At 41.4% G+C, this 27553-nt stretch overlaps 2 protein-coding genes across 4 annotated transcripts in view; one reads left to right on the top strand and one right to left on the bottom strand.

The window, feature by feature from the left end:
• Positions 1–9149, bottom strand: part of CDC73 (cell division cycle 73) — a 137933-nt gene extending 128784 nt beyond the window's left edge. Inside the window, exons 1-3 of the mRNA XM_023203404.3 lie at positions 8618–9149; positions 5780–5885; positions 910–979 (exon numbers count right to left, since the gene is read on the bottom strand). Coding sequence (XP_023059172.1) covers positions 910–979; positions 5780–5885; positions 8618–8748 — 307 coding nt within the window. The 5' untranslated portion in view covers positions 8749–9149. The remainder of the gene's footprint in view (positions 1–909; positions 980–5779; positions 5886–8617) is intronic.
• Positions 9150–26523: 17374 nt separating this feature from the next.
• The window catches only part of GLRX2 (glutaredoxin 2), a 45260-nt gene continuing 44230 nt past the window's right edge, over positions 26524–27553 (top strand). For all 3 annotated transcript variants that reach the window (XM_026448013.2, XM_023203406.3, XM_023203407.2), the window contains exon 1: positions 26524–26744. In XM_026448013.2, the coding sequence (XP_026303798.1) occupies positions 26617–26744 (128 nt within the window). In that variant the 5' untranslated portion in view covers positions 26524–26616. The remainder of the gene's footprint in view (positions 26745–27553) is intronic.

Here is a 27553-nt window from a genome sequence, read left to right as displayed (position 1 = left end):
GATGCCTATTCAACAACCAAGGAAACATGTTCACAGTAAATTTATAAATCTGGTGCCCTGGAAGAAGTCAATGCTGAAAAAAACTTGGAATTTCATCAGCTTATATATGATATCTAAGGCATAAAACAGAAAGAGATCACCTAGAGAATAAGGGTAAAAGAAAAGAGAAAAAAAAGATCAAGTCTTGGAAACTTCAAGAATTAGAAGTCACGTACAGAAGTAACCAAAATAAACTGAGAGGGGAACAATGACTAGAAAGAGAACCAAGAGTCTGGCGTTCCAAATGCCAAATGAAGAAAAGCTTTCAAAATGAGTGGTCAACAGTATCAAATGCTGTTGAGAGGTCAAGTATGGTACGAGAGACCAAAGGATGTAGCAATCCTTAAATCAGTGTTGACCTTACAAGGAGTGATTTTAGTGGGATGGTAAGGATTAAGGCCAGACTAGAGTGGCTTCAAGAAACAAACAAAGGTTAAGAAGAAGCAGTGATACCACACGACCCCTTGCAAAGAATTTTATAGTATCAGGGAGAAGATAAACGAAGCAGTAAACAGTAGGAATGTGGGATCAAAAACATTTTTAAACATGAAATCTTACTGTAGGTATTCTAAAAGGGAATGATTCAGAAGAAAGTAGAAAACTGATGATGTAAGAGAAAAACAACTTATGAAGACAAAGTCTTTGAGACTGTGAAAGGAGATGGAATCCACACACAAGGAAGGGGTGACTGGTCTTAAGAGCAAACACAGTGCATTCACTGTATAAAAAAGAGAAGAGCACATGGACAAAAATGAAGGTACGTTAATTTTTTAGTGGAAATACAAATTCGCTTCCCACTAATCATTATTTCATAGGGGAAAAAAGAAACAATGTCTGTTTAAGAGTGGGAACAATTTAAAAAGTACTCACACGCTTCACCATTGAGATATCCAAGTAGATCTTTTCGATCAGGTCTTCTAACCACAGGAATATTTTCAGTCTAAAGCCAAAATTTTAAATGAGATATGAAATGAATAATAATGATACACAACTTAATAAATACTAACACATAATGTCTGAATTTTATTCCAACATATCTTGATAAAATATATTTTAAATCACATTTGTAAAAAATGACTGGGCTAAAAGAACCTAACAAGAATCCTGAAAATTTATTAAACATGTTACTTTTAATAATTTTCTTGGCTGGGTGCGGTGGCTCACACCTGCAATCCCAGCACTTTGGGAGGCCGAGGCAGGTGGATCACCTGAGGTCAGGAGTTCAAGACCAGCCTGGCCAACATGGCAAAACACCGTCTCTACTAAAAAGACAAAAATTAGCTGGAAGTGGTGGCACAAGCTTGTAATCCCAGCTACTCGGGAAGCTGAGGCAGGAGAATCACTGGAACCCAGAAGGCGGGGGTTTCAGGGAGCCAAGATTGTGCCACTGCACTCTGGCCTGGGCAACAGAGCAAGATTCCGTCTCTAAATAAATAAATAAATAAACTTATTTATTAAATTCTAGGAAGATATACAGAAGATAATTATTATAAATAAAGCAACAGCTAGGCACGGTGGCCCACACCTGTAATCCCAGCACTGCGGGAGGCAGAGGCGGGCGGATCACTTGAAGTCAGGAGTTCAAGACCAGCCTGGCCAACATGGTGAAACCTCATCTCTACTAAAAATACAAAAATTAGGCCAGGCGCAGTGGCTCACGCCTGTAATTCCAGCACTTTGGAAGGTCGAGGCGAGTGGAAAAACGAGGTGAGGAGTTCACGCCCAGCCTGAGCAAGATGGTAAAACCCCATCTCTACTAAAACTATAAAAATTAGCCAGGCGCGGTGGTGGGCACCTGTAGTCCCAGCTACTCGAGAGGCTGAGGCAGGAGAACTGCTTGAATCTGGGCGGCGGAGATTGCAGTGAGCTGAGATCGTGCCACTGTACTCCAGTCTGGGTGACAGAGTCAGACTCTGTCTCAAAAGAAAAAAAAATACAAAAATTAGCCAGGCGTGATGGCAGGCACCTATAATCCCAGCTACTTGGGAGACTGAGGCAAGACCCAGTCTCAAACAGAAACAAACAGTGCAAGAAAAATTGATAGCTGAGAGATTCCAGTGTAAATCCCTTGTCACTTTATATGTTTAACAATGAAGTAACAAGAACCTTTAGTATCTTTGATCAATGAGCTTATATTGAAAACTTCCTATATTTCACTGCACCAAACATTCTGCTCTGACTCCTCAATGATTTAGATAAACTGTATTTAATCACTTAAAAATGAACCTTTTATTTTAAAAAGGTCAAACTAAATTTTAGTTTCTCCTTATGAGTTCAAAAGTTTGAGTGCAGAGTTTTCTTGTGCTTGTGTTCTCTTAAACCAGCCTAGGCCAGGCATGGTGGTTCATACCTGTAATCCTAACACTCTGGGAGGTCAAGGTAGGTTGACTGCTGGAGCCCAGGAGTTAGAGACCAGCCTCAGCAACACGGAGAAACTCCATCTCTACAAAAACATGCTAGCCAGGCACGGTGGCAAGCGCCTGCAGTCCCAGCTACTCAGGAGGCTGAAGCAGGAAGACAGCTTGAACCCGGGAGGGCAAGGCTGTGGCAAGCCAAGATCCTGCCACTGCATTCCAGCCTGGGTGACAGAGCAAGACTCTGTCTCAAAAATAAAAAATAAAAATAAAAATAAACCAGTCTCCATAGAACATCCTAAACAGCTAAAAGATTTGGGTTAATTTTAAATTACTGTTTCTAAGTCTAATAACTTACGTCATCATTTGGTCACTATTGAGTTACGTACACATTACAGTCCACTGAAAAAGATTACATCTACTCACACTAAAGTAGGAGCTAAGGATCAGGAATATCTGTTTTAAGAGTGGTCTGCTCAGCTGGACGCAGTGGCTCACGTGGATCATGCCAGTAATCCCAGCACTTTGGGAGGTCGAGGCGGGCGGATCAGGAGGTCAGGAGATCAAGACCATCCTGGCTAGCACGGTGAAACCCCGTCTCTAATGAAAATACAAAAAAATCATCCGGGCATGGTGGGGTGTGCCTGTAATTCCAGCTACTTGGGAGGCTGAGGCAGGAGAATCCCTTGAACCCAGGAGGCGGAGGTTGCAGTGAGCCGAGATCACACCACTGCACTCCAGTCTGAGTGACAGAGCAAGACTCCATCTCAGGGGGAAAAAAAAAGAGTGGTCTGCGCACAGAAAACAGCAAATAATACAAACTAATTAGGAAACAATAATCTCAACTTCACAGAACTTTGGAATTTTAGAATCCTACTCTTTCAATCTGGTGAATACTTAAGAAAAATAAGAGTTAAATCTTAAGCAACCAAGGGTCCCAAGGTCCACAGAAACAATTACAGCTATCAGTTATACGTACAACCATTTCCCAAAACCAGAATCTATAAATCTAAGCCAACTATCTGAATCTTTGTTATACTAAAATGAATGACTATATCCAACACAACACTGTAAGAACTACCTAATTTAGTTTTTAAAGATCTGAGTTAAAATAACCTTAAAGAGGGAGCTGGTGCTATTTTTTCCCATTATTTCCCAAGTAGTCCCACTCTAACTTTATTTTTTTTAATATGTAACATAAAGATATATTTCTTGCTCAGGAAAGCAGAAGCCTTATGGTTTAATACAAAGCCCACTAAATGACGGGATACTTTCTCAACTGCTATACACACACACACACACACACACACACACACACACACACATTTTTTCCCTGAGACAGAGTCTTGTTCTATCACCCAGGATAGATGCATTGGTACAATCATAGCTTACTGCAGCCTCGACCTCCTGGGCCCAGTGATCCTCCCACCTCAGCCCCTTGAGTAGTTAGCTGGGAGTATAGGTGCACACTACCACGCCTGACTAACTTTTTTTTTTGTTTGTTTTGACAAAGTTTTCCTATGCCGCCCAGGTTGGTCTTGAACTCCTGAGCTCAAGTGATCCTCCCACCTCAGCCTCCCAAAGCGCTGGGACTACAGGCATGCACCACCACACCCGGCTTTTAGTTGCTTCAAATAACATGTTATTGTTTGAAAGATACATAAGCCAGAAACCTTAAAATTTCTAGTTGGGAGCGAGGTTAGCGTCATAAAAATTAAGTTTCACACAGCTTAATGTGACCCAGCAACAGTGTTAGGTAACTCAAAAAGCAGCTCCAGTGATGACAGACACAATGATGTTTAAAAAAATTGTTTTAAGAACTATAAGAAAAGTTTAAGAAAATTGTTTTAAGAACTACAACAAATGGGAAAAAGCAGTTATTTATAAATACATTTCATACTTAATTTTAAGTATATACTTGTAAGTTAGCAAAAGCAACAAATATTAAAAGCAGACTTTTAATTATTTCAATTATATCTTCAAAAAATTTTTATGTTCAACTCTACCAAAAATAATCTGAGGGAAAAGCTCATTTAAAAAAATTAAATATCTTTTAAGCCATTTTATGTGGGCATTATAGCACTTTTCCAAGTCATACAGCTATCCTATCCAAATAAATCTGAATCTTATTTACTTATCAATTATAATATACTGCTATAATTTAGGTCTTAATGATACTTCCCTACAGATGAAGAATCTCATCATCATAGTTTATGAAATCGGTTCTTTTCAAGTTGTTTCTAAAGATTTCCTCTGAGTAATAAATTTTCAAACACTGAGAAAGCAAGCAAAACTAAAAACAAATGAACTTCTCCAGAGTATTAAAACAGCTGCACAAAACTGACTAAGAAAGAATTTTTTTAAATGTCTGCTAATCTTGATCCTTACAACCAAAAAAAGTTTTCTTGAGATTAAACTAGAGTTCTGAAGTAACAGGGTCCTTCCACACACTTAAAAGTTTTTCTAAACATCTCTATAAATACCTTTAGCATTTGGGTTTTCTTTTTCTTGAGATGGCATCTCACTATGTTGCCCAGGCTGGTCTTGATCTCCTAGGCTCAAGCAACCCTACCGCCTTAGAGTCCCAAGCAGCTGGGATTACCAGTGTGCACTAAGAAGCCTGGCTCTAAAAATCCCTTTAAAACTTCCTTCGTTATAAACATTACCCACACTTTACATGAAAAAAATCACAGATTAAAAAGTCTGTGTAAATCACACAGTAGCCTAGTTTTGACTTTCCTGGAGACATTCATACAAACCTTTCATTCTTTTGATTTGAAACTCATGAAGAAAGCTATCCATTCCAAATGATACCTACTACCATGAAGCCAAAAAAAAAAGTGTTAATACAAAAACTAGCCCGACATGGTTGGTACCATGCCTGTAGTCCCAGTTTCTCAGGAGACTGAGGTAGGAGGCTGGCTTGAGCCTGAGAAGGGGAGGGTGCAGTAAGCCGAGATCATACCAATGCACTCCAGCTTAGGCAACAGAGCCAGACCCTATCTCAAAAAAAAAAAAAAAAGTATTAAAATAAATTATTGGCCAGGCACTTTGATTCATGCCAGTAATTCCAGCACTTTGGGAGGCTGAGGCAGGAGGATCCACTGAGGCTAGGAGTTCAAGACCAGCCTATGCCACACAGCAAGACCCCCCTCATCTTTAACAACAACAACAAAAAATTAGCCAGATATGGTGGTACAGGCCTGCAGTCCTGGCTACTTGAAGGCTGAGGTGGGAAGATCACTTGAGCCCAGCAGTTCAAGGCTGCAATGAGCTATGATCACACCACTGCACTCTAGCCTGGGCAACAGGGTTAGATCCCGTCTCTTAAATAAATAAAAATAAAACTGATAAATAAATAGATAAGTAAAATGAATTCTACTTACAGCTGCACGTCGGACATAAACAGGATGAGAAAGGTGCACATTATTAAGTAGAAATAAAATGGAATCCAATGTGTAGTACTCTCTGGGTTGGCCTTCCTTTCCAGTCCTGAAATAATTAAGGCAAGGATTTTACTCACAACTCTAATTCAACTCTTCAGGCTGGATTCATTTATCTACACAACTTTGCTATCTAACAATGAGTTTAACATAGCTACCAAAAAAAGTATAAAATCTAATAATGAATAGACTGTCATGATCACAAAAGAAACACAAAGGAAGGCAATGACAAAAAGCAAGAAGTAGGGAAAATACAAAAAATTCTTACTCTAAGATACTACACACTTTTTAGAATCAGGCCCAAATTAGGCTCTGGGCTTTATCAATAGAGAAATCTAACCGGATCCATATTGAAGAGGATCCATAAGAGAAAACAATTAAACTGCTTAGAAGAAGCACAATTATCACTGGAGCTAAATGTGAAAGAAATTTATCCCATGGCTCTTGCTAAATAAGATACGGCTGAACAACATCCTTCACTTTCTTACAGTAAACACAACACTGAATTTCAGGGGTATACTGTTAGGGCATCCCTCAAATTAGACCAATAATGTAAAACCAAAATGCTATTCTACCTGTGGTAAAACAATGTAGTCTACTAACGGTGCAAGATCTCTAACGCAGGTACCAATAATACCCGCATTCCAATTCTACCCTTCCTACTACATTTGCCCCTTCTGTATCTTTGAATCCGTCTGAATATGGGCCCCCACTATAATCAGCCCTAAACCTACTTTTCCAGCTTCTAGTCCCACTTTTTCTCTAAACCAATGTATTTCAAACCACACACCACTATCAATTATTGTACTATGAAACCCAATAAACAGTTAACAACCATATTTTTTCTATTTTCAGAATAGAAGAGAAAAATAATAAAATGCACTGCATGCAATAAGAAGAGTAAGCATTGCTTTCTGTTTTACATGTGTATATATTTACGTGTGTATGTGCACATATAGAAAATAAAAATAATTTCTCGGTATGATTCACTGTTGAAAAAGTTTAAAATCTACTATACTAAGCATTCCTTTTACACTGGCTTCACTGAATTGCTGTCAACACATTTACTTTCCAGTTCTTTATGCCTTTAAGCATACAGTTCACTCATCTTGGAAGACTTAACGCAGCATTTCACCCAGAAAATTTCTATCTATTCTTTAAAGCTTATTTGTGTGTTCATTCAATCATTCAAGTAAACTTTGTTGGATGTGAACTTGCCAAAGACAATTCTATGGAATCTTCCCTAAATAACTCCAACTAGAAATGACTGTTGTCTTCATAAACTATTATAGGAAGCATTTCACATCAACTTATCTGTTTAATCACCTCTATTCAGACTAAGTTAACCTCCTTTGAGGTAGAAATCAGAGTCTTAGGAATTTTTTTAATCCTCAGATTGAACCACTTCACACCCTAGGTTCTCCTTAAGCCATTGTTTAAAGAAAAAAAAAAATTCATTAAAAATCCAACCAAATGTAATTCTATCTATGCAAATCACTTGAAAGGGTAAAACACCAGAAACTCAGAATGTCATCTGATCAACATTTTATAAAGCTAATTAAATCATAAGACAAAAAACATTTAAAACCAACCAACAGGCAGGGCGCGGTGGCTCACGCCTGTAATCTCAGCACTTTGGGAAGCAGAGGCGGGCAGATCATTTAAGGTCAGAAGTTCGAGACCTGCCTGACCAACATGGTGAAACCACATCTCCACTAAAATACAAAAATTAGCAGGGCATGGTGGCGGGGGCCTGTAATCTCAGCTACTCAGGAGGCTGAGGTAAGAGAATCACCTGAAGCCAGGAGGCGGAGGTTGCAGTGAGCCAAGATCAGGCCACTGCACTCCAGCCTGGGAGACTGAGCGAGTCTCCCTCTCAAAAATAAATAAATAAATAAATAAATAAATGCCAACCAACAAACTAAATTTCCCTAGTTTTTCATCGACTCTTCATAAAGCTTCCATTCAAAGAAACAAAATGAGTAGGAAAGTTCTAGCTCAAGGTTCTAATTCTACAAGCGACGCACCAATGACAGTGACATCATTAAAAAGGCCCCTAATGACTGTTAGACCCGTCTCTATAAGTTTTCCTGAATGACTTAAACTGATAAAACTTCACATGGACCAACATTCCAAAACACTTCCCTTTAAAATACACTTTCGAAAATCACACGCACCATCTATTTCTTAGATCTGTAAAGCTCACTCATTTCACCAACTCCTTAAGACCTCTTTAACACAAACTTTAGCGACTTTTCCCAATTCACCAAATTTCCTTCCGGTCCTAACTTTAGAGTTGATTCCCTTCTCTCTTCTACAGGAATAACCCCCTCCCCAACAACTAAAGGAGATGAAATAAACCAGGAGTTGCAAGGACCAGCGGAGAAGCCTGGAAGAGAGAAAAAATAAAGAACAAAAAGAGGCGACTATGGCACCAGACGGTGTGCTCCTTTGTGCACCTATGTTCAGGTATCCTTGTGCACCAGCCCCACACTTCGCTGGTACACGATACCTATTGGTAAAAATTAACTGTAAAAGTCAGAAACTCCCACGGTACCTTTCCTTTGGGCTTCTCAAAAATTTAAAGAGATGAACTGCTCTAGAGCTCCGCCCCTTCTTTCCTTACCCTAAAAGTGCAACTTCTGCTCCAGAGAGAAACTTTCTCCCCGAACACCCGTTTTATCCCATCCCCAGGGGAAACCGGGGGGGGAGGGGTTAAGAGGTCGCCTGGGGACGCCCAACTCTGCCCTGCCACCCTTGGCACAGCCATGCCGGACTTACCCCCAAACTACATAGTTGGTCTTCACATTCTTGGGCCAGGAGAACTCCCCGAAGATCACTTCGTCTCCCTTCACCACAATCTCCTTCTTCTGGATGTTGTACTGTCGCAAGACGCTAAGCACGTCCGCCATCTTCACCCCCCTCGCCTCCGCCGGCCCGGGGCGCCGCCGCTGCCGCCGCGCCTGCCTCCTTCTTCCCCTGTCGCCTCGCCCTCTTCCTCCTCCTCCTTCGCCGCCGCGACGAACCAACAGCAGCAGCACTAACAGCCGTCCTCGCCTACGACAGCAGCAGGGGCAGTAGCCACCCAGGCCGCCGAGGACCCCGCGCTATAAGGAAAGGCCCCGCCGCCGGCTGCCCGCGGAGAACGCCTGACTGCGCCCCTCCAGCGCGGCACGTCCGCCGCCAGGGGGAGCCGCGACGGCCTGGAAAAGTGCCCCTCCCAGACTTCAACTCGGCATGGAGCCCACTCACTCGCTGAAACGCTGAGCGCTAGGGCACCGCGCCCACGTACGGCGCACGTACGGGGAACTTTGCCCGGCGCGCGCGCGCGGAGCACGTACCCAGTCCCCCGCGGCGCGCACCCAGCCGCGACAGGTGTGCGAGTGCCTGAGCAGTGGGTCAGCACTTCCATCCGCAGCACGTGCCCTGAGTATTTAACGACCTGCCTCGGGTGCGACCAGAGGTTCCTGGGCCCCTGCTTTGGCCGGGATGGAATTTGGCAAGGATTTGTGGAACACTAGAATCACCTTCCTATCTAGATCGGACCCAGGCCTAGCCAAAGACCTCTAGGACTTAGTGATCCGGAGAAGCCCTTTTGAAAGGATGGGGTTGTTGGGGTTGGGGGTTGGGTTGTTTGCCTTTGATGTGGAAAAAAACGAGTTTTGGTTTTTTGTTGGTTTTGAGTGGAAAAGACCGAGTCCAGAAAAAAAAAACAGTTCTGGGTACTACTCTTTGTTAGTTGTTGTTTGACCTTGATCAAGTTACATAGCTTTTCACAGCATCAATTGGTTAATGAAGAAAATGGAGTTAATACGAAGATAAGGTAAACGCGCCTAGCAAGTCAATAAAATATCCTAAATGTTGGATCCTCCCTCTTCATTCTTTGGATGATGAGTTTTTCCATCGCGATCCCTTCTCCCCACCAATCCCGAAGGGCTGTATTCAAAAGGCTCTGTTCCAAGATGTAAATGGGAAAGTTGCTCTAACAGAAACCCCAAACGGTCCAACTTAGAACACTTCCAGACTACCCAATTTTTCTAATGGAACTCAGAAGGCTCAGTGGTGTCCTTGACATGCGTTTTGAGACGGTTAAGATAAATCAATATACTATGGCCAACCAAACACATCCTATGGGATTGTTTTATTTCTTTTGCCATGTCAGAAGGAAAAAAGAGGCAACTTTGTGATTGACATAACCAAATTCCTTGACCTGTTTTGAAAAAAAGTCAATCTTTTCACAACACAGAGGACTACAGATACAGAAGTATGTGGTTCATTTCCTATATGATCTGTAGCCATTCTGCAACTGTGAGTTTGTGAAATTTTTTTCTGTTTCACTAATGTTTTCACCCCGTAGTATTCTCCTGAATCTCACCCAAAACACACACATTATAAAGAACTGGCTACTCTTATCTATCCCCACACTCTCTCTTCATACCTGTGTCAGAGCACCCAGTACCATATTACTTCCCTTTATAGTTTACTTGCCCGCATCCACAAAACTGAAACACCATAAACCTGTGTCATCATATCCTACTGTCTAACACGTTATTTGGAACATATTAGTAATAAATGGATGAATTTAATAAATTGATGGAAGCTCCTAGTAAATAACAAGTTAATACATGGATGGAAGCTTCTAATAAATGTTGAAGTAATAAATGGAAAGATAAGCTCAAGGAAGCCAAGATTTCATGATTAGGAGGGTTGACTATAGTCCCTTCAAATGATACTTAATTTTATTTCATACTCAAATAATGATCGAAGTCTCTCTTTTGTATGTTTTTTAGGTTAATGAATTTTAAAAAGTGGTAAGGTAAGTCATTAGTAATTTGTTGCTTTTAACAGTTAAAGCATTGAAATTTGTAGATCATTTTTTCCTGACCAGCCTGGGCAACATACCTAGACCCTGTGTCTACAAAAGCAATTGTAGATCATTTTTGTTTTTATATAAGTACCCTTATAATTGCCCTACCAATACTGGTTCATCAGAGGATGTCAAAATACAATAAAAGGCAAGATTAATGGTAGAGCTGAAAATTTAAAAAATTAATTAGAAAAAAACAGAAAAATCATGTGGTTTCTTTGTCTTGGGCAAAAGCAGTCCACATCTCCAGATATTAGCTCCTGAAGAATTCCTAAAAATTTTTAGTTTTAAGTCTTCTGTTAGAATAAATGCCCAGCAATCAGAAGAAAGTGGTATGTTTAGTTGGAAACGATGGATCCAACATCATTACCTCAGAGTTTAAACCACTACCTCAATTGCTAACAGTACCCGATAAGGTTCTTTCCACCAATGCTCAAGAGCAGTTTTATTCTGGTTCCTTTTCCAAAGGACCAAATCCCCAGGTTTTAGAGCAATCAAAGTCTGTTTAGGCAAGTATTTTGGAAATGCAGTTGAACCTACTAGTGATAATTTGGCAGGTATCATAAGTCTCATGAAGCATTTATTTATATTACTCTGTAATGGTAGAACCTAGGATTGAAAGTAAAATTTTCAAATACATGGGTAGGGGGAGGCTGTTAATTCAAGAAGAGATAGTCTGTGGGTTCCAGAGGGGTTAATTTATTGTCATCAATCAATCATTACTAATGGCAATTTGAAGGGCTATGACATTTCTGTTCTTTGAACGTGTTGATAATTTTAGTTTTAGGACTCTGTTAGTTCTCTTTACTTTTCCTAAAGTTTGAGGAGTGTGTGGAGTTATAGCTCAGTGTGTGGGCTATAAATCAGTGTGTGGAGTTATAGCTCCCTAGCAAGGAAAAACCTCAGTCCATCCAGAGAGTAAGCAAACAACAACATAGTCATAGTTTATTCCAGGGAATTATTATGGGTTGGGTACTTTAGGAAGGTTAATTATTTATTTGATGTATTTGATATATATAGGCTTATTCAGATTGTTTCTTCTTGTGGGAGTTTTGGCAGATTGTGTGTTTCAAGGGGTTCCATTTTATCTAGGTTATGAAATTAGTGGGATATAGTTGTTCACAGCATTTGTTATTATCCTTTTAATGTTCATGTCATCTGTAGAAATGTCCCCTCTTTTATTTCTGATTTTAGTAATTTGTGTCCTCTCTCTTCTTAGCGTGGCTAAAAGGTTCATTGATTTCATTGACCTTTTCAAAGAACCAGCTTTTGGTGTGGTTACTGATTTTTTTACTTTCAGTTTTACCAGTTTATGCTTTAACTTTTATTTTTTCCTTTTTTTTTTTTTTTTTTTTTTTGCTTACTTTAGATTTAATTTGCTCTTCTCTTTCTAGTTTCCTGAGGTAGAAGTTTAGATTATTGATTTTTAGGTCTTTCTTCTTTTCTAATGTATACATTTAATGCTACAAATTTCCCTCTAAACACTACTTTGCTTCCTCCCATACACTTTGGTAAGTTATGTTTTTATTTTCTTGTAGCTCAAAATATTTTAAATTTTATCTTGAGATTTCTTCTTTGACTTATGTGTTATTTAGAAGTGGATTGTTTAAACTCGACATATTTTGGAATTTTCTAGCTATCTTCCTATTACTGATTTCTAGTTTAATTTCATTGTGGTCTGAGAGTAGATATTGTATGATTTATATAATTTTAAATTTGCTAAAGTGTGTTTTATGGCCCAAAATGTGGTCTGTCATGGCGAATGTTCCTTGCATGTTTAGGAAGAATGTTTATTCTGCTGCTGTTGAATGGTCTATAGATAGCAACTCTATTAAGATGACCGATGGTGTTGTTGAGTTCAATTGCGTCCTTATTGATTTTCTGCCTGCTAGTTCTGTTCATATCTGATACAGGGGTATTGAAATCTTCCACTATAATAATGGATTCATCTATTTTTCCTTGTAGTTCCATCAGTTTTTTGCCTTATATAATTTGACTCTCTGTTATTAAGCACTTACACATTAAGGATTGTTCTGTCTTCTTGGAGAATTGACCCTTTATCATTACGTAATGTTCTTCTTTATCCCAACAAACTTTTCTTGCTTTGAAGTCTGCTCTGTCTGAAATTAAAATAGGTACTCCTACTTTTTTTTGATTAGTGTTAGCATGATGTATTTTTCTCCGTTTATTTACTTTTTATCTATAGGTGTATTTATATTTAAAGTGGGTTTCTTGTGGACAACATAGAGTTGGGTCTCATATTTTTGAACCACTCTGACAATGTCTTTTCATTGTTGCAGTTAGACCATTGATGTTCAAAGTGATTATTGATAAAGTTAGACTAATACTGTATTTGTTATTGCTTTCTATTTGTTGCCCTTGTTCTCTGTTCCTATGTATGTCTGCCACAATTTTTCTGCTCTGTGTATGTGTGTGTGTGTGCGCGTGCGAATGCACGTGTGTGTGTGTGTTAGAGAGAGACAGAGTCTTGCTCTGTAATCCAGGCTGGAACCTAATGGTATGATCACGGCTCACTGTGGCTTCAAAGTCTTGGGCTCCAGTGATCCTCCCAGGGAAACCTCTAGAGTAGCTGAGACTACAGGTTTACACCACTGCACCCAGCTAAATTTTAAATTTTTTATAGAGACAGTGACCCACTTTGTTTTTCAGGCTGGATCAGATTCCTAGGCTCAAGCAATCCTCCTGCCTCAGCCTCCCAAAATGCTGGGATTATAGGCCTGAGCCCCTGTGCCCAGCTGTTTGGGGTTTTAATTGAGCATTTTATATGTTTGCATTTTGTCTCTCTCCCTCCCTTTCTCCCTCTCTCTCTCTCTCTTTCTTTCTCTTTCTCTCTTTCTCTCTCTCTGTCTGTCTCTTTCTTTCTTTCTTTCTTTCTTTCTTTCTTTCTTTCTTTCTTTCTTTCTTTCTTTCTTTCTTTCTTTCTTTCTTTCTTTCTGTCTCTCTCTCTCTCTCTCTCTCTCTCTCTCTCTCTTTCTTTCTTTCTTTCTTTTTGAGGTGGAGTCTCACTCTGTCACCCAGGCTGGAGTGCAATGGTGCGATCTTGCCTCACTGCAGCCTCTGTCTCCCAAGTTCAAATGATTCTCCTGCCTCAGCTTCCCGAGCAGCTGGGATTACAGGTATGCACCACCACACCCAACTAATTTTTTGTATTTTTAGTAGAGATAGGGTTTCACCATGTTGGCCGGGGCTGGTCTCAAATTCCTGACCTCAGGTGACCAACCTACCCACCTTGGTCTCCCAGAGTGCTGGAATTCCAGGTGTGAGCCACTACACCTGGCCAATTTGAAGAGTTTAAAAATCTTTATTGCTTCAAATATTTCTTCTTTTTCTTTCTTCTCCTTCTGATATTTCCATTATATGTACATTATACTTTTTATAGTTGTCCCACAGTCCTTGAATATTCTGTTCTGGTTTTTTTGTTTTGTTTTGTTTTGTTTTGAGATGGAGTCTCGCTCTGTCACCCAGGTTGGAGTGCAGTGGTGCAATCTCGGCTCACTGCAACCTCCGCCTCCGCGGTTCACGCCATTCTTCTGCCTCAGCCTCCCAAATATCTGGGACTACAGGCACCTGCCACCATGGCCAGCTAATTTTTATTGTATTTTATTTTTTAGTAGATATGGGGTTTCACCATGTTAGCCGGGATGGTCTCGATCTCCTGACCTCGTCATCTGCCCATCTGGGCCTCCCAAAGTTCTGGGATTACAGGACTGAGCCACTGCGCCTGGCCCCGTTTTGTTTTTTCAATCTTTGTTCTCTTTGCTGTTCAGTTTTGGAGTTTTCTGGTGAGAGATCCTTTAAGTTGGAGATTCTTTCCTCAGCCATTTCGTTCTACTAATAAGCCCACCAAAGGCGTTCATCATTTCTCTTACAGCGGTGTTGTTTTTTTTTGGGGTCTTTTTTTTTTTTATCTCTAGCATTTTTTTTTTCAGGATTTTCATTCCTCTGCTTACCTTGCCCATCTGTTCTTGCATACTGTCTACTTTATCCACTAAGTCCCTTAGCATATTCATCATTGTTTTAAATTCTTGGTCTAATAATTCCAACATCTCTGCTCATGTCTGGTTCTGATGCTTGCTCTGTCTCTCCAAATTCTGTTTTTTTTTCCTTTTAGTATGTAATTTTTTTCTTAATAGCTGGACATGATATACCAGGGGAAAGGATAGACCAGGTGCTATAAATAGGTCTTTAATAACATGGTGGTAAGTTGTGGGGGAGAACAAGTGCTCTGCAGTTCTATGATTAGGTCGCAGTCTTTTAATGAACCTATGCCTCTGGACTGTGGACTTAGTTCCTTCCTGCTTCCACCCTTAGTTGGGACAGGCTAGCTAAAGCAGGCTAGACTTGGTGTTTTCCTTCCCCCAAGTCACTGAGGCTCTGAAAAAAACTCCAGCAGGTTAGACTCTAGTTAACTAGTTTTTGCTGAGGGCAGGCCTTGTTAAGAATAACATAGTCGGCCATGCGTGGTGGCTCACGCCTGTAATCCCAGCCCTTTGGGAGGCCGAGACGGGCGGATCACGAGGTTGGGAGATCGAGACCACCCTGGCTAACACGGTGAAACCCCGTCTCTACTAAAAATACAAAAATTAGCCGAGCGCAGTGGCGGGCGCCTGTAGTCCCCACTACTCGGGAGGCTGAGGCAGGAGACTAGCATGAACTCAGGAGGCGGAGCTTGCAGTGAGTGGAGATGGCACCACTCACCACTGCACTCCAGCCTGGGCGACAGAGAGCGAGACTCCATCTCAAAAAAAAAAAAAAAAAAAAAAAAAACAAAAAGAATAACATAGTCCTCTAGTCTATTTCAGAATGATTCATTTTCCCTCTCCCTACTGAAAACAAGTGGGGATTTTCCTAACATACTTACTGTGAGAACCAGGTCAAGCTCCTGGGGATGAGTCACAAAATTGTGAGTCCCCTACACCCACTTGACTGGATCCCCCTGGAATTTTTAACTCTCAGACTTGACCACGCTAAGCATCCAGCAATTCATTGATTACAGTTTAGAAGTTCATATCCTGGGCCGGGCGCGGTGGCTCAAGCCTGTAATCCCAGCACTTTGGGAGGCCGAGACGGGCGGATCACGAGGTCAGGAGATCGAGACCATCCTGGCTAACACGGTGAAACCCCGTCTCTACTAAAAATACAAAAACTAGCCGGGCGAGGTGGCGGGCGCCTGTAGTCCCAGCTACTCGGGAGGCTGAGGCAGGAGAATGGCGTAAACCCAGGAGGCGGAGCTTGCAGTGAGCTGAGATCCGGTCACTGCACTCCAGTCCGGGCGACAGAGCGAGACTCCGCCTCAAAAAAAAAAAAAAAAAGAAGTTCATATCCTGGCACTGGTTCTGTGGCCATTTCCGCTCATGAGTCCCTGCTCAGGTAAGCTGTGAATCCCTGTACTCATCTGTCTGTCTCTCCAATATTGGGGGCAGTGTTTGCCCTGTATCTTCCTGTCTTTCACCGATCGAAGAAAAGTTGATTTTTCAATCTATTCATTTTTTTTTTAATGTTACGACAAAATGACAACTTCCAAATTCCTTACATATGGAAATAAACATATATATTTTTACTTAGAAACTGTTCAGGCTTCAAAACATTGTTTATTAATTAAATTAATCATTTGTATAATGTCTTGAACGTAGTTAAGGTTCTGAAATTTACCACATTTGCTATCACAGTAAATACTTATTGTAGCACTGTAAGAATTTCCTAAATTTTACCCCTAAAAAGATATTATTACTCTTGCATTGCATGAATACAATCACAAATATTTTATTTATATATGTATATACACATATTTACATTTATATATGGAAAGTTAAACATGTCATAGAAGCAATGATAATTTATTTAACTCATAAAACCAACATAGGAAATATAGGAAGTTTAAATCATGAGATGTTTAACCGTGGTCCTGTTCAAAACAAAATATTGTATTGACATTACTTTTATATGGTATTGAAATTTAAAGATTCTGAATCATGCTAAAAGTTCTTCTTTTATCTTGGAAATAACTAAGGACTTGTCTTTTTACCTTGTAAGTATGGTAACAAGGGCTATTCAGCCTTTTTAGTGTACGTGCTGCCAAAATGAGTACTTTGATGACTTTTTTTGTTTGCTTTTACGTGATCGTTTATCTAAACTATGTATTCTTAGAGTGAGCACACAATGACTGAATGTTTTGGTTCTTTGTTTAGGTTTTTGATTGGTTAATCTTTAGAATTTTCTTTTTCTTTTTTTTTTTTTTTTTGAGATGGAGTCTTGCTCTGTCGCCCAGGCTGGAGTGCAGTGGCTGGATCTCAGCTCACTGCAAGCTCCGCCTCCCGGGTTCCTGCCATTCTCCTGCCTCAGCCTCCTGAGTAGCTGGGACTACAGGCGCCTGCCACCTCGCCCGGCTAGTTTTTTTTTGTATTTTTTAGTAGAGACGGGGTTTCACCATGTTAGCCAGGATGGTCTCAATCTCCTGACCTCGTGATCCTCCCGTCTCGGCCTCCCAAAGTGCTGGGATTACAGGCTTGAGCCACCGTGCCCAGCCAATCTTTAGAATTTTCTAAGAGAGGAATAAAACAGAAAGAGAAACAGAACAAGATGAGAGATTTGACTTCAGATAAATATAAAATTACCACCTTAAAAGGCTAATTATGCTTTCTCTGAGAAAAAGAGAAAGTTTAGATATGGAAATACTCATTTTAACATGTACGCACACAAAAGAGCATTATAATAGCTGATTTAAAGAACAACTTGGGCCCTGGACAATTTTATCCACCCATACAGTGAAAAACCCAACACTTATTTTCAAAGTAAGAACACAAAGGATGTCTCCTACATTAAATGAAATACTCTCTTTTTTAGACAAACAAGAAAATTTCCTCATGAAGGCTTCCTCACTTTTTGCTCTAAAGCACCTCTCATATGAACAATCTTATTCTTGTCAAAAATAGCTAAAGTGGGTATTGTAATCCCAGATTGTCTCTGGTAAAACTGTACCAGTTAGATAAACATACAAGTTAATATTATAGTGTGAAAACATAAGGGAAGTATGTTTTGTCAAGAAGGAAGCAGGTTTTAATTAAGAAGGCCTTATGAGTACTGCAGTGTTCCCTAAAATGGCATTTGTGTAACTCATGTCTTTATAAATTGGCTAAAGGTTAATGGTCACCAAACATGGGGTGGACAAACCTCCTGATTCCAAGCAGATAAAATTAAACAAAGTATGAACACAAAGACAAAATTAAGGAGGATGTCTTTGTATAATTTGTGATGGAGACTCAAGGCAAAGTTGGTTCAAAGACAGTGGTCTGAGGAGACCTTCTGAACTTCCCAGCCCCCAGGGCCAGCACAAGGATAGAACTGTAGGGCCTCTGCCTGGTATCTTCTTGTAGACTTTTTCTCTAAAGTTGACAAATTGGTAAGCAGACGGACCATAAAAGGAACTGCTGGAAGACTAGACAACAGTTTTGCCAAGGAACGTTATTACAAGTCTGATCAGATAATGGAAGGATGCCAGGGTACCTCATTCCTAAGAAAACAAAACAAAATTCAATGTGAAGAACTTCAATAAAATATTGGAGCTCAATTCAGTATAAACTTACCTCCTCCCTGTGTGCCTGGGGGCCTCAGTCAGGAGAAGACACAAGATTCCAGATGTGATGTCCACACTAGAGAGTTCAGGATCTTAGCCTGCAGCAGCGAGGTCTCAGCTGAATCTTGGTGGAAACTTCACTTCTGTCAATGACTTGCAAACAAATATCATCAGGGGCACACTGTAGGCAGAGTTAGTTCACCACAGGCCCTGAGCACTCCTGCATGTTCTTGCTGAGGATGCCAAATTGCAGAACTATCTTTCTGCTGATTCTGAGTAGTTGCTGTAGCTCATCACATAGGTAACTAAATACATGAAGGTAGCCGCAGCACTGAGACAGCCATGTGGGAAGGAGTCCCTGGAGAAACTCCAACCAGCCTGCCCACAGAGGTGGAGCCTCAGGAAGTTCATGATGTTTGCAGCAGCAGAAAGCCTGGCCCCATCTCTTCTGTGTGGAAATTGGGATTTGAACTGCTGAGTAGGAAGCGCTCTAGCAGGGACTCTGGCCTAGCAAGAGTCCCTGTTTCCCCATTTTCTTCCTTTTCACCCGATAAAACCCTATCTTACTCACCATTCAAATTGTCTGCGAGCCTGCATTTTCATGGCCGTGGGACAAGGAACCCCGTCTTTAGCTGAACTAAGGAAAAGTCCTGCAACATCATGACTACTGCTCATTCACCAGGTGAAGAGGACTGGCTTGATTGCATCTTGCTGTAATATTCGTTCCTAGACCTTTGGCCCTGGGTAATTATCTTAAAAAATAACCCACTGTGGGGGCCGGGCACAGATTACAGGGCTGGGATTACAGGCTCACCCCTGTAATTCCAGTACTTTGGGAGGCCAAGGCAGGCAGATCAGATTGAGACCAACCTGGCCAACATGGTGAAACCCTGTCTCTACTAAAAATACAAAAATTAGCCATGGTGACATGTGCCTGTAGTCCCAGCTACTCTGGAGGCTGAGTCAGGAAAATCACTTGAACCTAGGAGGAGGAGGTTGCAGTGAGCCGAGATGGCGCCACTGCACTCCAGCCTGGTGACAGAGACAGAGCGAGACTCTGTCTAAAGAAAAGAAAGAAAAGAAAAGAAAAGAAAAGAAAAGAAAAGAAAACAAAGGAAAAGAAAAGAAAAGAAAAGAAAAAAAACACTGTGGGTCGGGTGCGGTGGCTCATGCCTGCAATCCCAACACACTGGTAGGCCAAGGCAGGCAGATTGCATGAGTCCAGGAGTTTGAGACCAGTCTGGGCCACATGGCGAAACCCGATCTCTACAAAAAGTACAAAATCAGATTGTTCTGGTAGTGTGTACCTGTAGTCCCAGCTACTTCGATGGGGCTGAGGTGGGAGGATGGCTTGAGCCTGGGAGATCAAGGCTACAGTGAGCTGAGATCATGGCACTGCACTCCAGCCTGGGTGACAGAGTGAGACAGTGTCTCAAAAATAATAACAATAATAATAACCCACTATATACTGCTGTCATCTGACCTTCCATGCCTCCCTGTTGGAACTGGGGCTCAGGAAACCAGGACAAATACGTTGACACTCTGGTTACTGCTTTCAGTAATAAAGCCCTTCATTGTTGATCCAAGTGTGTTGTCTCTGTGTCAGCATTCATGAAACTTGCAAAAACTAATCTGTCAGCTTGCAAGGAGAATAAAATATCTGATTCTTCACAGTTCTTGATCAGGAGGTGGCAAATTCTTTACTGTAAAGAGCTAAATATTAAATATTTTAGGGTTTGCGGCCACATAAGGGCTCTGTGAAGTATTTTTCTGTATTGGTTTGTTTTGAAACAACTTTTTAAAATGTAAAAAATTCCGGGTGCAGTGGCTCACAGCTGTATCCCAGCACTTTGGAAAGCTGAGGTGGCAGGGTGGCTCGAGCCCAGGAATTTGAGCGCAGCCTGAGGAGCATAACAAGACCCCATCTCTACAAAAACTAAAACATTAGCTGGGCATGGTGGCACACATCTGTAGTCCCTGCTACTCGGGATTCCGAGGTGGGAGGATTGCTTCAGCCCCGAAGGTCGAGGCTGCAGTGAGCTGAGATTGCACCATCACACTCCAGCCTGGGTGACAGAGCAAAGACTCTGTCTCAAGGAAAAAAAAAAAAAGAAGTAATACTCTTTCTTAGCTTTTAGGCCATACAAAAACAGACCACAGATAGGATTTGGCTCCAGTTTGCTGACCCCTGCTTTTAACACACATTTTTTGGTCAAACAAAGTTAAGTTTATTGACTGTTTGCTATAATTGAGACCACATATTATGTGTATCTGTGTGGTATTTCTGTAAGAAGGTGTTAGGCTAGACCTGTTCAATTTTGGTTTTGGATAAGGTAATTTTGGAAAGCATTCAATGATATGGGGCTTTGCTCTATAATGGTTCCTATCACAAAGCAAGGGTAATTTTATGATTGGGTCTCTTAATTTTCTCTAGAATAGAGATCGGGAAACTTTTTCTGGAAAGAGTCAGATAAAAAATATTTTAGGCTTTTGCGAGCTACATGTGATTCATTCATATATTCTTCTTTGTTTGTTTAACTCTTTAAAAAATGTTTAAACTATTCTAACACAATGTTTGTTAAAACATGGGTCAGGAGTTACTTCCTCTGATATGCCTTCCCAAATTCTCAAATTCAGTGTAGATTTCCCGCCCATGTATTCTATTCTCCTAGATTTTCATGAATGCTAGATTCATTTCTATACTGTTCACTACAGTGCCTGGCATATGGTGGACACATAATGTTTATTGAATGCAGGAATAAGAGTTTATTTGTGGAATCCCATCACTTAATGGTGAGAGACAATATAGGAATGGGAAATGGCCAGACTATATATAACAACAGAATTCTGAATCATAACTGCTGCAGCAAACAGATTTGGCCTGCAGAGTTGTATTTTTCTCTATTTAGAAGGTGGGAAGAATAAAGTGAGGCTAAAACTGTAAGTGGCAAAGAAGTAGAAGTCACTCAAAGTGGTCATTTGGGGATCCGTGTTAAGCTATGATTATTACTGATTGGTCTTGTTTTGTCTTATTTTGTTTTTTAGAGACAGAGTCTTGCTCTGTTGCCCAGACTGGAGTACAGTGGTGATCATAGCTACTGCAACCTCAGACTCCTGGGCTCAAGCGATCCTCCTACCTCAGCCTCCCAAGTAGCTGGGACTATAGGCACACACCTGGCTAACTTTTTATTTTGTGTAGAGACAGGGTCTCCCTTTATTGCCTAGGCTGGTCTCAAACTTCTGGCTTTAAGCAATCCTCCTGCCTTGGCCCCCCCAAATTGCTGGAATTACAGATGTGAGCCCCCATACCCAGTCCTTGTTTTGTCTTGATTCATTATGGTCACAGAGTGGTTTTATCTGGTTGTTGGTACTCTGAATTTATTTTTATTTAACAGGAGAACGTAATGATCTAGCTGTTAGTGCCAGTCAAGATTCTGAATGGCAGAGGCTGCTCTTCACTTTGTCTATAAGTAGGGGGAGTTGAACAGACTTCTATCACTACTGCAGTCCTGACTATGCCCATATCAGATCCCCTATCAGATAGCAAACAGCTTGCTAGGTCTTTGTTCAGTGTTTGGAACATGTAGTGGAGCTTTGGTAACATGGGTACTAGAGACTTGTGATTAAATCTCATTACCATCACTGTTAAGTATAGCCTTGTGTGGGAATTTTACAGAGAAAAGGACTTAGAGACTTACTGAATCGAAACTGATGTCTCAGGAACTCTAAGGATAGAAATAACTTTAAAAAAAGAAATGGAACAATAGTTTTTTATGTTGAATAAAATAACAATTGAATATTGTGTTGGTCAGGGTTCTCCAGAGAAATAGAATATATAAAAAGAGATTTATTGAAAGGAATTCACTCACATGATTATGGAGGCTGGCAAGTTTAATATCTGCTGAATCAATGTTCTAGTTGGAGTCCAAAGGCCAGAAAGCTTCTGCAGAACCAAGGAGATTCAATTGTCCAGTTTGAAGGCCATCAGGCAGGAAGAGCTAATATTCAGTTCCAAGGCCATCCAGCAGGAGAATTCTTTCGTACCTGGAGGAGAGTCATCATTTTGTCCTATTCAGACCTCCAACTGATTTGATAAAGCCCACACACATTATGGAGGGCAATCTGCTTTACTCGGTCTTCAAATTTAAATGTTAATTTCTTTCCAAAATGCCCTCACAGAAACACCTACTGGCCAAATACCTGGGCATCCATGGTCTGGTCAAGTTGACACATAAAACTAACCATTACCTATATTGGGTTTTGTTTTGGTTTTGTTTTGTTTTGTTTTCAGAATTTAGTTGAGCTTGACTCATCATGCATCTCCTAGCATAAATTGTACCTGTATTGATAATTGTTCTAAGGTGCTCCAATATTATATAGGGATCTGTTGGGGCTGTGGGATGATGGTCTGATCTCAGTCTGGTTGGCTACTGGTACAGCAGAAAAATAACAAACATGTTGAATTTCCAATGAAAAGAAGCAGCAAACCCAATTCAATAAAAACTTTAAAGAATATCTAATAAATAGCCTTTGCCAAACCAAGGAAAGAAAGTAGAGGGCAGTAAAAGTAAGGCATATGACAGAAATAGATTTGTTGGTTTATTTGCTTTTCAACACAGATTTTTAAATATGGAAGCACAGATCTAAGTCATGCTTGCTTTTTTAAACCAACAAACTAAAATTTTGAACATGGCTACATTTCAAATCAAATTAAATAAAAAATATTCTGTATGGAAAGCATGTAATAGCTTTTGTCTTCGGCCTCACCACCTGTAGCGCTCTTCCCCTTCCTTCTCCCTCTGCCCCCACCTTGTCTGCCTAACTCTTACTCTTGTTAAAACTTTAGGTTACAAGTTCTTCTTCTGCCATTCCTTCGCAAATATCAATTTCAATTTAGGTTTTCCTCTTATGTATTATCCTAGATTTTCATGAATGCTAGTGTCATTTCTGTGCTGTTCACTACAGTGCCTGGCACATGGTGAGCACATAAAATTTATAGAATGCAGGAACAAGAGGGTAACTATGGAATCCCATCATTTAATGGTGAGGGACTGAATGTATAAATGGATAATGGGCAGAATATACATGACAATAAAACTCCAACTTCGAGCAAACAGACCAGAACAATTAGAACTTGGCTAATGACTACCAGCTTTCCAAATATGCTTCTCAAACCAGTTACATAGGATGCTTCCCTTCCAGTTGGCCTGCCTTCACTTCATGCCAGCAACTTCTTTTTTATTTTTTGAGATGGAGTCTCACTCTGTCACCCAGGATGCAATGCAGTGGCGCCATCTTGGCTCACTGCAACCTCCACCTCCCACGTTCAAGCAGTTCTCCTGCCTCAGCCACCAGAGTAGCTGGGAGTACAGGCATGCGCCACCACGCCTGGCTAATTTTTTTGTATTTTTAGTAAAGACGGGGTTTCACCATATTGGCCAGGCTGGTCTCGAACTCCTGACCTTGTGATCCACCTGCCTCAGCCTCCCAAAGTGCTGGGATTACAGGTGTGAGACACCACTTTTAAAATGCACAAGCTGATATTTTGATACATGTATATGTCTTAGTCCATTTTCTATTGCTTATAACAGAATATCTGAAGCTGAGCAATTTGTGTATAAAGTATTTCTTACAGTATTGAATGCTGAGAAGTGCAAGGTCAAGAAGTCACATCTAGTAATGACCTTCTTGCTGGTGGGAACTCTCTGCAGATTCCTCGAGCCGTGTAGGACATCATGGGAGAAGGGAGAAGAGAACTCTGTTTTATAAAGTTGCCAGTTCTACTCCCATGATCACCCATTAATCCATTCATTCATGTTCCAGCTGTCATGCCCAGCCATCTCTCAAAGGCCCCACCTCTCAACACTGCCACATTGGAGAGTTTCAACATATGTGTCAGAGGGGACAAACATTCATTCCCAAGCATGATACCCTGTATAATAACTATCACAATCAAGCTAATTAACATAGCCACCACCTTTCACATTTACCATTTTCTTTTCTATTTCCTTTTCTTCTCTTTCTTCCTTTTTCTTTCTCTTTCTTTACAGACAGAGTCTCACTCTGTCGCCCAAGTTGGAGTGCAGTGACCCAATCTTGGCTCACTGCAACCTCTCCCTCCCAGGTTCAAGTGATTCTCCTGTCTCAGCCTCCCGAGTAGCTGGGATTACAGGCACGTGCTACCGCGTCCTGCTAATTTTTGTATTTTTAGTTGAGATGGGGTTTCATCATATTGGCCAGGCTGGTCTTGAACTCCTGATCTCAGCTGATCTGCCCATCTCAGATTCCCAAAGTGCTAGGATTACAGGCGTGAGCTACCGCACCCGGCCCCACTTTCTTTCTTTCTGTGCGGGTGTGAGAACACAAGATCTACCCTCTTAGCAAATTTCAAGCATACATTGCAATTTTCCTAACTATAGTCATATTGCTGTACTTTAGCTCTCTAGAACTTACCTGTCTGGTATAATTGAAACTCTATACCCTTTGACCAACATCTCCCCACTTCCGCCTTCCCCCAGGCTCTGGCAACCACCGTTCTACTGTCTGCTGACATATTTCTTAACTTGCTATTGCAATCATCACAACTGTGACCAAAAATAATCATCACTTCTGTAGCTACCCCATGAAGCACAAATAAGTTGAAAATTATCAATATATTTATTAATATATTTGCTGAATTCAAGCATAACACTTTGTTCTGAAGTACTTACATTCTGAAATCCTTAAAAAAATCTGTACAATGAATTCTGTGCTTGATATAGTCCATCTATACTGTATTAAAGTTAAATTATAACATGATCAGTTCACCTCATAATGATCTTTATTTTGTAAAACAATTTGAGATAATGAGGTAAAATTCGACTTCAAGACTAACATAACACTGTAAATTTCCAAAATAGTTTTATAAAAAAATTTGAAAGTCCACAGCACTATAGATAATATATCTTAATTTTTATTTTATTTAATTTATGAGACAGAGTTTTGCTCTTGTTGCCCAGGCTGGAGTGCAATGGTGTGATCTTGGCTCGCTGCAAACTCTGCTTCATGGGTTCAAGCGATTCTCCTGCCTCAGCCTCCAGAGTAGCTGGGATTACAGGCATGCGCCACCACACCTGGCTAATTTTGTGTTTTTAGTAGAGACGGGGGTTTCTCCATGTTGGAGGGGCTGGTCTTGAACTCCCAACCTCAGGTGATCGGCCCACCTAGGCTTCCCAAAATGCTGGGATTACAGGAGTGAGCCATCGCTCCTGGCCACAACCTTAATTTTTAAAGTCAAATTTGTCTTTATAAAGAATGAATTCATACCCTTTGGGAGTATTTGTTTTTGCAACTAACTTCCATCCTTTTATTAAGTAATCAAACATAGCCCATTTGGATATTGGAAAAGAACTGTCAGAAATAGAAGTTCTTATTTTATACTTTGGTAACATAAATTTTACACTTAGTTGAACATGAAGAATGAAAAAAGGTTTGGATTGTTGTAGCAATTGTTTAGAATTTTAGATGTACCATTTGACCTTTGACTTTAAGATGAATTTCAGTGTCAAATAAAGACTTACCCCCAACCTTAAATAGTGACGCACAAAGGCTATTATTACCATCACTGAGTGGCTTAGATAACCCTGTCAGCAGCAATCGCCCATTTTCAAAGCCATGGCGAAACATCTCTGTGCTAATTTCTTTTGTTTTGTTTCCTAATTTTTTTTTTTTTTTTAGCTGGTGGTAAATAATCTTTGTCTTCTTTGGAGTAAACCTTCAACATTGGAGTTTTTCTTTTAATTACGGGTGTAAACCCCAGTATCCCCATAATTTATATTGAGTCTCGACCAACTGCCTAATTATAAAAGGATATATTTAGGCTCTTATTTCATCCACACAAAAACTTGTCTAACAGGTAGGTGCAAACATCTGAGGCGCCACTTTGATTCTTTTTTTGGATAGTCATGTTTTTCCTTCTCCGTTTCCCCAGCATGTCTGCCATCCTCATGCACTGCTTCCACGTGCCTGGGAGCCTTTATGAGCGTCCCTAAATCTAAAAGAAACCAGAGGCGGGGCTTGGATGAACCCTCGAGATAAACAAGGGAGCCGTCTGTCCCCTCTGAAGGATGTTTACATGTGGGCGGCACCCGCCAGAATCCAAGCTCGAGGCCGCCCTGGAAGGACACGCTCTGCAGAGTAGAGGTGACAGGCGGCGGCGCGGGCAGCCCGAAGGGGCGGGATGGGGCGGGGCAAGGCGGGGTCCGGGCCGGAGGAGGCGGGTTCCTAGGATCCGCGGTGTCCGGCCGGCGATACAGCTTTCTGCGGTTCAGGGCTCTGATCATGTTCTGGCACCGCGTGGCGCTGGCGGGGACGCGGCTAGTTCGGAGCAGGAGCGGCTTGGCAGGCTGGCTTGACAGGGCGGCGGGAGCTGCGGGAGCTGCAAGAGCTGCGGCGGCTGCGGCCTCTGGGTACGGGGTCGGCGGGCAGGAGCGCCCCTGCGTGGTGCGCTGGCCTTGCGGGAGTCTGGAGGGAGCGGTGGGCCGAGGCGCCCCTCTGCCCCGGCCCCAGGTGGGCTAGGCGGGCTAGAGCTTGGGCTCTGAGTCATAACACGCGGAGGCGCTCGAGGGATGGGTAGAGAAGGGTGCCTCCGCGGCTGTGCTGACTTCAGGAGCCTGTGACTCTCCTGTTGAAAATGTTTGACTCATGTTCGCTTAGACCATCCTTTGTGAATTATTAGATAAAAATACAAGACGCCGCGATCAGTTGGAATTTCACTTAAAGAGCGAATGATTCTTAGTCCAGTTGTGTCCCAAATACTGCACTGGACATAGGAAAAACGGAACAGTTTTCTGGTGTTTGTCTACAATTCTAGTTTAACCGGGCGTCCTGCATTCTTGTATGCTAAACTTAGCCACCCTACTGCAGGAAGTGAGGGCAGCGATTCCTGCTGAATGGCCAGAGCTTTTAGGAAAGAGGCTGTGACTGCCTTACACTTCGTGGTTCAGAATATCCGCGGCTTCGGGACCTGCGGTGGAAGGGACCTGCGGCTGTGCCGCCTACGCCTGCGCGGCTAGTCCCTGGCGGTGCCGCCGGCTTGCACCTCCGTGCCTGCCACTGCGCACTTGGCCAGAGTCTGTCTCCCTATCTACTTAATCTGGGAGCTTATATCAGTTTTGCAAGATTCCAGGAACTTCAAGTTTAACTTTCCAGTTAAAGTTAAAGCTAGACACCCCTCCTGAAGGCGCTAATCACAGGCTGTTAAGTATTTGACAGCTCG

Source organism: Piliocolobus tephrosceles, chromosome 1 (genome assembly GCF_002776525.5).
Source record: "Piliocolobus tephrosceles isolate RC106 chromosome 1, ASM277652v3, whole genome shotgun sequence".
Taxonomy (NCBI): Eukaryota; Metazoa; Chordata; class Mammalia; order Primates; family Cercopithecidae; genus Piliocolobus; species Piliocolobus tephrosceles.
The sequence above is the reverse complement of the archived record's forward strand: the minus strand, read 5'-3'. Positions and strand labels throughout refer to the sequence as shown.